Source organism: Rhea pennata, chromosome 3 (assembly GCF_028389875.1).
Source record: "Rhea pennata isolate bPtePen1 chromosome 3, bPtePen1.pri, whole genome shotgun sequence".
Lineage (NCBI taxonomy): Eukaryota > Metazoa > Chordata > Aves > Rheiformes > Rheidae > Rhea > Rhea pennata.
In genome coordinates this window covers 5,891,748-5,906,761 of record NC_084665.1, presented here as the reverse complement: position 1 = coordinate 5,906,761, position 15,014 = coordinate 5,891,748, and the positions used below count along the sequence as shown (strand labels likewise).

Here is a 15,014-nt window from a genome sequence, read left to right as displayed (position 1 = left end):
ACGATTGAGCTAAAGTGAACTTCTATCTTGAGAAAAAAGGAAAAAAATCGCCAGTCTGCTGGGTGTAAATGTTCTTATATCAGAATCTAGAGATGTGTCTTGCCACAACTTTTGAAACTCTGTTTATACAATTACCAACCTCCATGGTTTACAGGAGGTTAACCTTGTAGCAATGGACTTGCTTAGCTCTTCCTCTTCAGCATCTGTCACACTGGTATGTTACCCTCAAGTTTTCAAGCCCTGAAATTCTGAACTTGCCTTTCTTCTTTTCTTCTTTTCTTTTTTTCTTTTTCTTTTTCTTTTTCTTTCTTTCTTTTTTTTTGAGAGAGAAGGAGGAGGAATGTCCTTGTTTTCATGTAGAACAAGGGGAAAATGTGTTGTAAGATGTTTGCCTTTACTTCACTAAGATACTCTAGGATTTCCAGGCTTTGAACTATAAGAAATTATATTTTGAAAAGAGATGTTGCCATGGTGTCAAGGAGGTACTTTCTGCTGTAACTGTGAACGTACACAGGCTTCTGGTTAGATTTTGTGCCTCTGAAGAATCAAATTTGCACTTGTTTCCAAGAGCTTGACAGAATTTTTCTTCAATGATTCTTTTTGTATCAAAGCTGAGAAGAAGGTGCCTTTCCTGTGATTTCGATTCTTTTGCGGCAGCTGTAAGGAAAACTTTCAAATGTAGGGGAGTAGGAACAGGGGAGCTGGGAAAGGACTTCAGCAGTAACAGCAGAGCCAACAGAAATAGGGGCACAGGGATGGAGTAAAAAGGGCCTATCTGTATGCTTTGGAGTGCATTTTGGTACTGAGAGATCCTGAGATTCGACATTTCCCTCTGCAGTGTACGAAATGACCGATTCATCGGGCAAAATGCGCATCTGTTCTGTCTCTAGTGGCTTGCACACAGGTAGGGGGTAATATCCTGCTGTCACTGAACCACACTCGAGGCTTCCCTGCCTGGGGAGGGGAAAGGAAAGTCCTGCTGCTGTTCTTCGTGCTTTGGGAGTGCCCAGTGCCCTTGCACGCGATGGCTGATCCCGTGTCGGCAACAGCAGCCAGCCCAGCTTCTCCAGGAGGTGGTGCAAGTAAATCAGCAACTAGGCAACCCATTTTACTGTCCTTGGCAATTTGTAGTTGCTTTTGGTAGCTACTTCATTGCCTAGTGCCAGCCCTGCCTGCCTCTTCGCCGACTTGAGCTGCAAAGGCGTGCACTGTGAGTCCCACGTTTGATGGCTACCTCAGACCAGTGCAGTTCAGTAATGGCACTTCTGGGGCTTTTTGACTTGTCATTAAAACATGGAAACCATGCAGGTGAAAAATCTTAGGGTTGCGAAGGCAAATGCTCAAAATTAATGAGACATTTTAATGGTTGGTGCCTTTTAGGCATTGCAGGAAGGCGATTGCGTTTTTTTTTTTCCTTTGGTGACATTCCCACCTTGTTAAGCAGAGTGTGGCAAGGGAGAACATGAGGACTGAGCAGTGAGCAAAACTGCTCCTTTAGTAAGGAAGGTGGAAGGTGTGTATTAAAGGAGGTATAGGACATAAAAGAAAGGCTGCCTCTCTGTGATGTGGTAAAACGGTGCCTTGGGGAATTGTATTTTGCCCCATCCTCATCTGCAAAGTTCCTTACTGAGACTATATAGAGTATTAAAGATTGATTTGATGCATTTCCCCATTTAAAAGGTATCTAGCACATGGTGACTGACCTGCAGCAGCGTAGAGCAGCCAGCATTGCAGTTGAAAACAAAGAAATCTTGGCTTTGGAAAACAAAGCAAAACAAAAGATTGTTTCATGCTTAATACCTACGAAGCCAAGACCTAGCTGATTTAAACAGACCATCCACAATTAGTGGGGTAGAGACCGGCTATTCTTTCTCTGCTTGTGAATTGGAGACCATAATGCCCTTGTGTTCCCAGGGATACAGTACACTTAAATTTGGGTGACATTCTGAAATGCAGTGACTAAAAGTGATATGGATATCCTGGAAAACTCTAAGGAAAGTAATTGTGCATTCAGTTTCTTAGTATTTTAAGATAATAAAATCTTTTTTAAATTCGTTAAGAAGCCCAGTAAATAAAGCCAGAAACTGAATAATGAGAATGGGAAACTAAATTGTTGCGCTCTGTCTGAGCATCATCTATCCTGGGCAGTGAGTAAGGCAAGGGTCTAGAGGAAGAAGAAAAAAAAGCATGAAAAGCATGAATCATGAATTGAAGGAATATGTCATGAATGTGTATGTGTCAAATTAACTTTGAACAGCCAGTTGAATGCTAAAGAACTTGTTTCTGAAGGACCAGTTTCAGCTTCTTTTCCAGATTTAGTAATCTGTAGCTTTTTAGCACCAATACTGCTAAATACTGCATGTCATTACACTTGTAACACATGTGCATGCTCACAAAGTGCAGAGATTCGTGGGAAGGCTTGTGGGAATTTGCCCATTTCCTCGTCCACTTTTGGTGGAGGTGGACAGTGATGGGTTGCGTGATAGCCACCCGGAGTTTTCAGGCTTTCAGCTCTCCTCTTTGACACACGCTGGTCTTTCTGGATTGGGTCCTAGGGCAGCCGTGCGATGGGGAATGTTGTTCTGGTGCCTGACCTCTTGAACTGGCGGGCCAAACAGTGATCTCAAGGTGACCATGGGGATGCAACCTGTAGTATGCAGTATTGTCTACAATTTATCTCCTCCATCTGTGACACTGAGCTGTGGTGCAGAAGAGGAAGCTGTCCCCCCACAAACTGCTGTTGAGGTTTTCTTTGGTGTGGGGGAATGGATGGCATTTTGCAGTCCATCCCTTTAGCAGCGGTCTGTTGGCAGCTGGGTCGTGCTGACCTTGGCTGGCCCCAGGTGGTGTGCAGCTCTGGTGGGACTTGCCATGTAGAGCAAACGAGCAATGCTCAGTCTCCAGTCAGCTGTGCTGGTGTGGAGGTGGCGGACGAGGGATGCGGCTGTAGGTTGTCAGCTCCTCCTCTTCTATTCATCTATTCTTTCATGTTTTCTCCTGTTCTGTTGGAGCATTCTGCCTGGGTAATGCTGTGAAGGAGAGGGACGTGCCGTACGGCTGAGCTGCCCTAAGCTCCTGCTTGGCTCCTGTGCTTTGGACAGCCGACTGGAGAGACAAGCCGCAGAGCTCTTCATACCTGTTCTTGCTTCCACCCATGCTGATCCTCCAGCAGTTGGCAAAACTTTTCTTCCTGAAGACCTTCCCTGATGAACAGCTGCTGGTGGTGTTTGTTGCCTTCATCTATGAAACCAAAGTTCTTGGTTTGACATCGACTTCAACTTCGTCTTTCATTTAGATTTAAAATAATGTTCTATTTACGTTCCATAATCTGGTATCTGAGCAGTAACTGTAAGCAAGGATGATATTCAATTTCTTCTGTGGGTTCCACCCCCCCCCTCCAGGAATCAGCTAAGATTTTTTCCCCTATTTTCCCTGCTCCCTGTAAGAGGATGTCGCAGGACTTATACATAACTGTTTATACATTCTGTTGTATTCCATGGAGCTGATGGTAGCTAATCCTTTATTCCCCACAGTGTTTATGAAATTACTTAGTTTTGAGCTTCACGGCAATGTATCTCTTTCTAAGAAAGCTGTGCAAGGGAGGGCATCATCTTTTGAGGCCTCTGTTAATTGCGTTTTCCAAATTTGTCTGCAGAGAGTGGGATGCAGTTTGAGAGGGTCCAGGTCAGCCCACGGTGGGTAATTAATTATGTTTTGTGCCACAGTTCTCTAGTAGGTTGGATGGTGTTGTCGTGTTCACAGTTCTAGTCTATTTATAGAATATTTTAGTGACCCCTTCTGTAGCTCTTGTTTCCTTATTGATAATATCTTTCTTGTTATATCTTTTCCTCTCATTTTCCAGTGGGGAGAGAAAGAGAGTATTGCTTTTCTCCTGGAAATGCAGCAGAGCATTTCCACCCCTCTCTGCCCCTCTCTCTAGCCTCTCTCCGGGCTCTGGCTCTCTCCAGAGGTGCCTGCAGGGCCCAGGGACTGCCTGGGAGCCAGGTCACTGCTGCTGGCCGTTGCCATTCTTTGACCACTTCTGTTCCTGTGCCTCTAAGAAAAGATGTGAAACCAGGAAGTGAAGAGTAGCAGGAGATGAGGAAAAGTGGTCTGGGAAGTGCAACTCAGTAGGAAATTGAGTTAAAAGGTGAGAATTAGGCTTGAGGCACACTGCTCAGTACTGCCCAATTACTAGCTTTTTATAAACCTGGGCAAAAATTGCCTCTCTCAAAATGAGGACTAGAAATACTAGAAATACAGTTTGCATTAGTGGCCTGATCTGATTTAAATACCAAAGCAAAGGCTTATATTTTGGGAGTTTTAAAAGAGTTCAGTCCATATTTGCCCTCAAACTGCAGCACAGGGGCTCTGACATGAGAGCTATTGAGTTATCATAACACTCGCCCTGTTAACTTTACATTATTCTGGGCTGTTAGTCCTTCCTCTGTTTTCCCTTTCTCCCCCTACCTTTACTCCTCACTTTCCTTTCCTCCCTCCCAGCAACCCAGGCACGTAGATTTGATGTTATCTTTATCTGTGAGGCTGTTTGCGTGGTACAGTGTTTCTTTTTCAAAGCTAGAGGAGGCTTTAATAACATCCAGCTGACTGCAGAACAGCTTTGCTTTAAAAGCTCATTAGCTAGGACTTGCAGGCTCCTAGCTGTTGCTTTCAGTGACCTGCCTGTTGAGTTACAGTAACAGAAAATTGTTCATACGTATGTATGCGTGTACATGTGTGGTTTTGGGTACATACATAAGGTTGTTCTTTTTCGTTGTGGCTCGCTAACTGCCCTGCTAGGAGACAGTGCAGATGAAATTCCTCTATTCAAGCTTTAATTGTATCAGTGCATGCTTGCTTTTTAGTTTTTTGATAAACAGAACAAGTGATCTTTAGCTGAGCAAGGTTTGACCATACGGGTTGTCATCTGACACCCAAACTGAAAGAACAGCAGAGGTCCCAGATGTGCCATAAGTTCCCATGAATTTTGTGAAAATTGGTATTTGAAAGAGAATGAAGATCTAAATTTGTGCCCCTGTGGAGGAGAAGTTGGCTTTTAATTCTGTCCTCTTCCAAGATGCTTGCCAGCCAGTCTGTGCTCATGCAGCATTTGTGTAGCTCTGGATCAGTGCCTTAAATCCTGCTGAATATCCTGGTCGGACAAGTGGAGAGCAACGTGGGGGACTGCAGGGCTTCTGGAAGGGCGGGAGGTGCAGGCTGCAGCTGTGGATATGACAACTACAGTTGTCTGTCATGCTGCTTGCAAAACATCTTTTTTGTTGGACAAAATGTACTTGTAGAGTAAAACTCTGAACAGCATTGTGTGCTCAGTTATTCAAAAATGCCTGCCTTAGAATTATGAGATGTGGTTGAAATTCATGGAATTAAAAATTACAGGTAACAAGGTTCTCTTGCTCTTCCCCCCCCCCCCCACTTTCTGCCCAGTGATGTTCGTTAAGTTTACTTTGCAAGCACAAAGAGTGGAAATGGTAATGAAATTTCTGATCCAACTCGAAGAGCTCTGAGAGCAGAACACCAAAATTGCAAAAATTTGTGTTAAAATCACAAGAGTTGCCGATACTGAGCATGAAAATGAAAATAACAAGATGGAAAAGTGTGTGTGAGTGTCGATATGTAGCCGTGGAAGTAGGACTTTTTTCTCTGTTGGTTGCATAGGCTGAATTTTACTAATAGCGTCTCCATTCCTTATCTCTCTTCCTGGATCTTCTGCCTCTGCCTTTTGCATCCTTCCTTTCTTGCCCCTGCTGCTTTAGCAGTTATGGTCACCTTTAGTTAATCTGCAGGGCTCTGCTCTGCGTAGCGTGTGGGATTAGAGAGAAGAGCGAGCGTGCTGTGGTGCCTGGGGTGCTGCAGGCTCTGGTGGCCCCAAGAGGGAGGACGTTGCTTCCTGACAGCCCGCTTGAATGCAAGAGGTCTCATGTCAGCAGCAGGTGTGTGTGATGGGGCTGTCAAACGTGAACCTGGCATCTAGGATGCGCTCTGCTTACTACACACACAGCAGCTGAGAACTGTTGCCTTTGTGTGGTCCAGTAGGACTGTTTCACCATCTGTGTCTTTCCCACTTTGGTATAGTAAATTCATGTTTGAAGTTGCCCAGATAACCCTAGGGTAACCAAGATGCAAATTCTACTAACCTTATTATAGCAATAATTTGTTCTAATAGGGAATTTTGCAGTCCTGTTCAACACTCAGAACTCTGGATTAATGGACAGAGAGATACGCTAGAATTGGAGAGGGGAAGCTCACTTGATTGGCTTCAGATAACAGCAGCTAGATTAAACATTTTTTTTTTCCTAAAGAAAATTTAAAGTTTTTAATAACATTGCTGCTGCTCAGCAATCATTTGTGTATCAGCTTCCCTCCCTCGTTTCTGCCTTACAGCATCACCAAATGGATTAAGCTAAGCCAGGGGAAAAGCATACTTGTTCCAAAATAGAAATGCTCACACATGGCGTTTTTCAGGACTAGCTGTTACAATTTAAATACAGGCCCTCCGTCCATCCAGACTGATAATCAGAGATAGGCAAGTTCTCAGGGACTTTACTGTGTTCTGTCATGATCTTTTCTAGTTGTAGATACTGCAATGTATTCTTAAGAGTATAAATGCTTTAGTAGCATTTAATCTGTACTCTAAATTGTTGTTTATTTTTTTAACTAGAGCAAAAAGACATTTAGCATCCCCTCATCTAGATAAAAACAAAATAAAGCCCCACTTGTTCTGGAAGCTCTGTCTTTGCTTGTGGCTTTCACTTCTGCAGTGTTTTGCATGTCCTGATCTAAACTGTGTACTTAGAAACCAGAATGCAGGACCTTGCAAGGGACAGTTTTGGTTCAGTGGAAAAACTCCTGCTAATAATCTGAGTTTCCTTACATTCTTAATGATGTTTTTTGTAGGGTTCAGTAGAGTCAAATATTTAAAACAGCAGTCTTCATGGTGTCAGAAACTGTTGCATCTATCTACGCCGGTCCCGTGGAAGTCAAGTCAGCACTTTTATATTGGTGTTAAGACAACTTCTTTCTTTCCTTTTAGGCTCATAGCTGGCAGCCTGGAATCAAAAACCCATACCGTGGGGTGGTGGTGTGGCCTGTTCCTGAAAATGTGGAAATCACCGTGACGCTTTTTAAGGTATGTTTGTAAAGCATAATCTTTCTTAATTTCATATGCGATGTATAAATAACGCTGCCTAGAGACTTCAAATTACATTCATAAAGGCCTAATCTTGCCGATTTTATTTACTTCACAAGCTTGGGTCCAGAACTTATTATATCTCATTGAGTTGATTTATGACTAGTCATTTGCATAGTGTACACGTGTAAGTGTTTGCTGGACAGAGGTCTAATTTGGCGTAGGTTTAGTATGTTTCCCTAAATAGTATAAGCCAGGAGAAGTCACAGCACAGCCATTCCTAGACTCGTTTGTTGAGTTGCAGTGCAATGACAGTTTTTCTTATGCTATTGACTACGAAACAGAATCCAGCTTTTAATTTCATAGTATTTACTGTGTCACACATGTCATAGCCTTAGAAGCAGATGTGGAATAATAGAGTAGGTCAGATAATTTTAGGATTTTGTGTGGGAGTTCTAGGAAATGTATTTTTTTTTTTTCTGTTTAATAAAAAAGTCTCATCACGCTTCCTGCTTGTTCTTGTTTTTAAGTGCTCATCTCCCTTCCTGTGAAGCAGGGAGAGAAGAGGGTGGTTGTGCTAGGACTTACTGCTCAATTATCATTGGGCAAAGTCCTTTCTGCGTAAAGATAAGCAGTGCAGCTTTGCATATACGATAGCGTGGGAGGTTATCCAGGAGGCTGAGGAAGACTTCAGGGACTTTGATTCCTTTAGCTCTTTCTGGTTCTTCAGTCTGCTGTCTTCAGCTACGTTCTGGCTGTTTTTATTTAGAAATTGCACCTTTTACAACTTAGGACAACAGTAACATAATTATTTTCTAATTAGTGATTTTTATGTTTCTTTGCTTTTTGGGGCTCCCCTGGATAACAGCTTAGAAGCGGCCCCTGGCTAGCCTTAGGATGAGAATTTATTACTTGGTTCATTAAGCATAAAAGGGGGCTTCTCTCTTATGCTTTTTTGTTCTTGGGATGGCCAATGGAGTGAAAGATCCTGGGTTGCTGGTGATGCTAACTGTCATAAATTTATGTCTCAGCAAGCACATTTTCCTCAACTGAAGTTCAAAAGTTCACTGGCAAAAGTCATTTGCCTTTGCATGCTTCAAGGGCCTCTACTTGGATTAAGAAGTTTAACACCATTATATGAGTACATTGCATATCTATTCAAATTGGATATGGTTATGTAACACTTGGGAAGTTCTTTAATATTTTTAACATTTAAGCTGAAGCAGAAATGTACGTAATTCTTGAATATGTGTATAATGCCTGTTGTGTGAAGAGCTATAAATTAAGTTCCTTCTGGCTGCAAGTCTGTGATGAATGGCTTTGGAGGTAAAAACATCTCCCGTCTTCTGCCACCCCACACTCGTTTTTATTCTTAGCTGCAGCACTGCACGGTTGTATTTTGTGGCACAGCCGCAGACTCGAGGTGGCGCCACTGCAGCGAGCTGACCTGCAGCGATGGGGCTGCAACAAGGTAGCGATGGGAGAGAAGGGCCTCTGGAGCCAGTGCTTGCTATTACTACACGCTTAATTTTACCCAGCACTGGGACTTTGCAGACAGAGCTGTTCTTTGGTCCTCTCTTCCCCAAAGCGCGTCTGTGTGTCTGTGCGGCCCATCACACGGCGGAGCGGGGAAGAGAGGGAGAAGTGTGACTAACCCCAGCGGCTGTGCTTTCTGGGAGCAGCGTCTGCATGAGAAGAGCACTCTGCCTGGATGATTTAGCTTTGAATGACGTATTACTGCGGGCAGAATATGGGGCCGGTGCAGTTAATTCCGTGCCTAGTACTCCGAATGAAGCGGTTGACTCGTACAGCGCCACTTCAGCTGCGGCGCAGAATATGCCCTGACCCCGGCAGAGCTGGGGGAGTTTCTGTCACCGATACGTGCTGGCTAAGATCCGTTCGGCAAGAGCTAGCTGTATTTTGCCCGGCTCGTGGGCTGGCAGGTCAGTGCCCGAGTGAAGAGGGAGGTGTGTAATAGCACACTGCAGCAACCTTTTTGGGAGCTGGCTTGGTTATTTATATCACTGCCTCCTCTGGCAGGAGGGAGGCTAAAACAGTTAAAGCAGAAAAGCTCAGAAAAAAGACAGCTCGTTTTGCGGTTGTGTAGACGTAGAAGTTCCTTTCGGAACGGCTCGCTGTGAAGGAGAGCGGCGGCCGAACGCCTGACGCTTTGGGATAAGCGCACGTAACGCGGTCCTGTTGTTTAACAAACCCGAAGCGTCCTCGTTCGTTGCAGCCGCGGACCTCGGGCAGGCGGCCGGCTCTGCATCCGCGTTGGCAGAGCCGCGTGGCGGGAGCAGGTCGCTCTGGCGGAGCTTTGTAAGAATCAAAGATAACAAATTAGCCCAGTGGTGGTGCTGTTTGAAATAGAAGTGCAGGGGAGGCAGAGAGCGGACTCCAAAATAGACAGCTACGTGTTTTGGGAAACGATTCGCACCGTAGCAGCCCTGTGTTTGTAAGTGGCTGTTGAAATGTGTTACTGGTAGGATTAGGAGATAAGTCGCAGCTTCAAGTACTGATGGGAATGTTAAGAATATCCTCTTCAGCAGTCACCAGTGGACACTTGAGAACTGGCTAGCAAAGCGCATGTGATCAGTCAACCGACTGGGCAGGTTGCATTATCTGCGTGTCCCAGTTTTGGGTATTAGATCGTTTCAGCGGTAGAGCTGTCATTCTGAAGCAAGCAGAACTAAGCATTTAGGAGAGAGTGTCGCTCCTAGGAAATTGTCATTTCAAATAAAATAAAAAAATCTTTTCACATAATTGTGGGTTGCTGGTGACACTTTAGAATGCTCTCGACTCGTTTAAAGAGAAAGCATCAAGTGGGAACGTGAACTGATTCATCATCTCTTAACTAGTTTTAGTTCCTGTCCATCTAGCTAGTTAAAGTGCTAATTAAATAAAAAGTTCCAGCTGTTCTGAAAGTTTCACTTCTTTCTTTGCCCTGTTCTACATTTATGTCATTATATTCTTGACCAAAATGGGAAGAAAGAAGTACTGTGAAACAATAAACCTGTTGTACATTTTAAGTCCATGATCTCTATTGCTTTCATAGAAAGATCCACAAATGCCAGAAAAGCTAGCTGAATTTACATTTTTCACTGTTTCCATGGTTGCACTCCAGAGGTTCTTTTTTTTTTTTTTTTTTTAAGAGTCCATACATAAGCAAGGTTTACCTGTCATATATGAAAGCCTATGTATTTGTGTGTGTGTGTTCTTTTTTCTGTGCAAATGCATACATGTTTCAATTGGGAGAGATTTTAAAGGAGAAATTTTTAGTATTGAGTAAGCCTAGTGCTTATAATGAAGCTAAGTGAATGTGTCAATTATGCTATGAGGATTTAAATTGCAGTATCATTATTGCCTGGCTTAAACTGAACTTCTGAAGTGGAGATATTTGCTCTTTGGGGGTAGGCATGGACTTTGCTTTGCTGTATTACAGAAAACACTCATTTTGTCAGCAATACACATGTTTTATCATACTAGTTTACAATTGCAACAAAAAGGAAAGATTACTAATCCATTCCAAAGTTTGAAAAGTGGTTTTTTTTTTTTTGAAAAAGGCATATGCTTTTAAGCACAAAAATAAATGCTTAGAGTAAAATAAGAAAAAAACAGAGCATATAAGGGGCCTTGCTTTGTTGAAAGTACTCCTATCTCTATACACCTCTCTGAACAAATCCCATATCTCACTTGGAAGCCTGAGTCAAATAGTGTGTTTTGGTGATGATGCTGGCCCTGGCCTATTCACCATGCACGAGCAGCGTTTGCCTGGGTTTGGGGTATATACTGTTGGCTTTCTCTCTGGAATTTAAGTTGAAGTGGTGGGGAAGGTGTTTTACTAAACATCGTCATCATGAGAAACTGCAGTCCAGGATTTTACAAGGTGAGTAGTAAGTTGCGGGTAGCCCCTTGTCAAGTTTTGCACCGTTACTGAAACACCACCTTTTCTCCACCCTCAGAAGGCACTGGTAAGTCTTGTGGCTCTTGGTCTTTGAGGGCTATTCCTGCACAGTTCGCTTTCCTCCAGTTCTACATGAGGTGTAGGGAAGAAAGAGGGGGGAAAAGTGGGCTGGCAGTGAGGCAGAAGGACAAATGTATATGGGGACATTCAGTAACTCTGGCTTTCTTTAAGACTGAATGAAAAAAAAATTATATTTTCTCTAAATATATGTATATAACTATACATTTATATAAATATGTATAAATAAGGACAGCTGACTAGTATGAGTGTCATCATTCCAGGTAAGCAGAGTGTGTGTGACACGTCTTGCAGGTGTGAAATAGCTTAGTGTAGAGCCATTGGCTCTCTAGTGATATTAGTGCTAATACTCAGTAGTACCACCGTGGACAAAGCCATTTTTTGGCTCTCGTACGGTAATACAGGAAATAATTGCCAAAAGGTTATTCCTTTGTAGCAGTGATCAAAATCTATCTCGCGACAAAAGCTGATTCACGTTCTTGTGGTCTATGGGTGTTTTGTTTTTTACCATTAAGTCTGTAGGTTTATTATATGCTATGCTCAAATTCATGTGACTGACTTTACCATAGAGTAGCATTTGCTGGAGTGATGCTGCAGCAAAGCCGATGCCTTGAGGCTTTTTCCTCTGAGACAATCAAGTGATTTCCTAGCAGCAAAGAGCAGATCCAGGTTCACGGTGTGCTTGTTTCCATTTAGGAGTGACGCTGTGGGTGATACTCTCTAATAGGAAAAATGGCTGTATGGACCAGATGCTGCATGTCAGATACAAAAAGCATGAGATCAAGGATGTGAAAAATGTAAAACTCTTCACATGAAATAAAATTTTCAGGCTTAGTGTGGGGGCTAATTTTAGAAACTATTTAAAAAAAATTGAGCTTTGTTGCCTCTCTAGCCTGGATGCTGGACAGGAAAGCGTGAGCTATCATTAACTTGGTGCAGTGATGGAGAGGGACGTGTCTGCCAGTTTGCCTGGAGCTTGCTGCTTTGCAGAAATTCAATGAATAAAAGCTGACCAGAGGTATGTGACTTTTTTAGACTAATCAGACCTCTGCAAACAGCATTGAAAGGGACAAGAATTGGGTCGAGTTTTGAATCGTCTGCAACTTTGAAGAGCTAAATAGAAATGCTGAGGATAGATGCTGGTGTACCCAGAGCATCTGCTGTTGGCCACTTGCAGAGGACAGACCGTGAACTCAGTAATCGCTTGATCTGATTCAATATGACAGTTCTTAAGTAGTTATTCCCCAAGAAGAAAGACCAAAGATTAAGGCTGGTATAAAGTAAAATAATTGAAAGACATGCTTCAGCAGCCAGGAAAGCCTAGGGAGGAGGCATTGGGAAGGAAAGAAAAAAGGATTTTGAGGATACCAACAGTCTGAAGGTTTTCCACACTTCTGGCTGATGATTTAGGGGAAGGAGTAGTCACTCCTTTGTTATACTGATATCTTTCTTTCATTCCCATTTCTAGAGATAGAAAAATAGCTCTAACGATAGCCCAAACTTATGGGAAAATGGTAGCCTGTCTTCAGGCATCTGAAACCACCTCATGCCCTGTAGAAAGGGCCTAGTTCTCGATGCAGATCTTTGCTGAATGGACTGGTGATAGATCGCTCAACAGAGAGCGTGAAAATGTGACACACAAATCCCCTGTTGCTTTTCCTGTGCACTAATCCAGAGGAGTAGTCTGTTTTCTGGCAGTTGGCAAACAGATGGGCAGATCAGGCTTGCAGAAAATGACTGATGGCTGGGGGTGCAGAGGAAGAGAGGTTGCAGGACTGAGCTTGTTTAGGGCCAGGGAGTCTCAAGGAGGCAGTTAACAGTTACTGGGCAAACATGGGACGGGCCAGGTTTAAGTGGGTGGACCAAAGCACTTTGCTGACCTTGGGATGAGAGCTGGAGAAATGATCATCTCAGGGGAGTCTATGGTAATAGGCAAACGGTGAGTGAGAAAGGTGATGTCCTGTCATTAAGGATGATGCTTTTCTTTCTTTCTTTTTAAATACAGTAAATGAGGAGAAATGTCCATTTATACAAGTACTCTCAGTTTCCAGATCAAGGCAAAACCACAGTGAATGTTGGCTAAGGAGTGTGGTTTTGTATCTGCAGCACTCTGTGAAGTGAATGAGCGTTATCAGGAAACCGCTCGGCTCTTGCCAACTCATGTTGCTTTTGTAATACAGTGAAGTAATGGTATGGTGATGGTATGAAGAGGCTGTATTTGTTCAGGTAGTTCTCATTATCATTTACTTTCAGAAGGGAAGAGGAGAGCGAGGTCTGTTTGTAGTAACTTGATTTTAGGGGTTTGCAGCTGCACATTTTAAGGCACTTTGTTTTCAAGCTCGGGGAATAGTTTTCTGTACTTGCAGGTGAGACGGGGTTGTGCACTGTATTATCAGGGAGGACTTCCATACGCTGCAAATTTCAAATTAACTGTTACCACTAGGGCTGCTCTTTCTACTGTACTGGCATTCTTTTCCAGAAAGTGCTGAGCTGTGCAGGCCTCAAGCAACAGCTTGCAAAATCAGCCACTTGAGTCTTGTGTGGGAGAGTCTGGGATAGCCATAAAATAGGGAGGAAAGTATATGCTGTTAGACTTTTGTGTTTGTATTTACCCTCTATAAATCCAAAACAAATTGAAGGATTAGCCAGGATTATGGAAGCATCACTTTTTATAAGTGACCACTCATGGAAATGTTCACCCAAAGGGCGAAAGAGAGGCTACAACAGAAACGATGCAACTGTAACTGCACAAGTACCTGTTGATGCTGACCACCTAACGGGGCTGCGAGTTAACTCGAAACAGGGCTATGCGAGCTGCTCCTTGGATTTCTTGTAAAAGCATGTTAGCAAGAAGAGTGAAGCCAGCTTACCTAGCTGTTGCAATAGGACATGTATGTCTATAAATTTATTCAGGGTTTTCCGTTCCTGAGGCATTTTAAAAGGCTAGGAAGAAGAGCAGTCTTTTAAAAATTCTCGATTCTTATTTGTTAAATCTTACAGTAGTCTTTAGATATGAAATATGTTCCATATATGCAAAATGCCTGATTTTAGTGTATTTCATACCCTCTGAATTTTTGGTGAGGTTGTTCATTAGAGGGTGACTCAGACAAGCATTTGAAGCTTTTCATTTTTATTTTTTACTCTAAGTAATAGGGAATTTGTGGTTAATATACTGGAGTTCATTATTTCAGAAGTCTTTACAACTCTATTCAACAATGTGTTAGCGTGCATGTGAACATCAAGTCCTTTTGTTATATTATTTTGATCTGTCTGTTTATCAGAAATACACAGCAAAACACCTGATTCTATAGTCTTCAGAGATGCAAATTGGCATTATTGCCATTAATAGAAGAGCTTTGGTTTTCTCTATAGATTATTGCCTTGCATGGACAAAGGCAAAGATTGTTCGGTTTGTTGCACAGAAGAAAATACCAGGTAACAATACCCTGACTTTGCGAGTAGTTTTAGGTAAACCTACAAGCTCATGTTACCAGCTCTCAGGACTGTTGTGCAAAAAATAAAGCTGGATGAAATATTAGAGAGTTCAGTCACTTATTAAAGAGTAGCTTATTAAAACACAAAATGATTAATGATCTCATTAAATCTCATTGTATCATTTTTATGCTGTATTGGAGGAAGCAATTAAATAAAAAAGGTAATTGCCCCAGGTTAACTCATGAAAAATGGTAAGTGTTTAATAGCTAGAATATAGAAAATGGTATGTGTAGAACTGGTCTACAGCAAACCAGCTAGGTGTCACACACATTATTTACACAATGTATAATTCTACAAAGCTGATTAATGTGATGGGTATAGAGTTACATAATCTGATATTTACAAATGCATTCATTGGAAAAAGAACATATCTAGACATAATTTGGGTAT

At 42.6% G+C, this 15,014-nt stretch overlaps 1 protein-coding gene across 5 annotated transcripts in view; it reads left to right on the top strand.

The window, feature by feature from the left end:
- Positions 1-15,014, top strand: part of EHBP1 (EH domain binding protein 1) — a 210,753-nt gene that overhangs the window by 34,382 nt on the left and 161,357 nt on the right. For all 5 annotated transcript variants that reach the window (XM_062571439.1, XM_062571442.1, XM_062571441.1 and 2 more), the window contains exon 4: positions 7,052-7,147. In XM_062571439.1, coding sequence (XP_062427423.1) covers positions 7,052-7,147 — 96 coding nt within the window. The remainder of the gene's footprint in view (positions 1-7,051; positions 7,148-15,014) is intronic.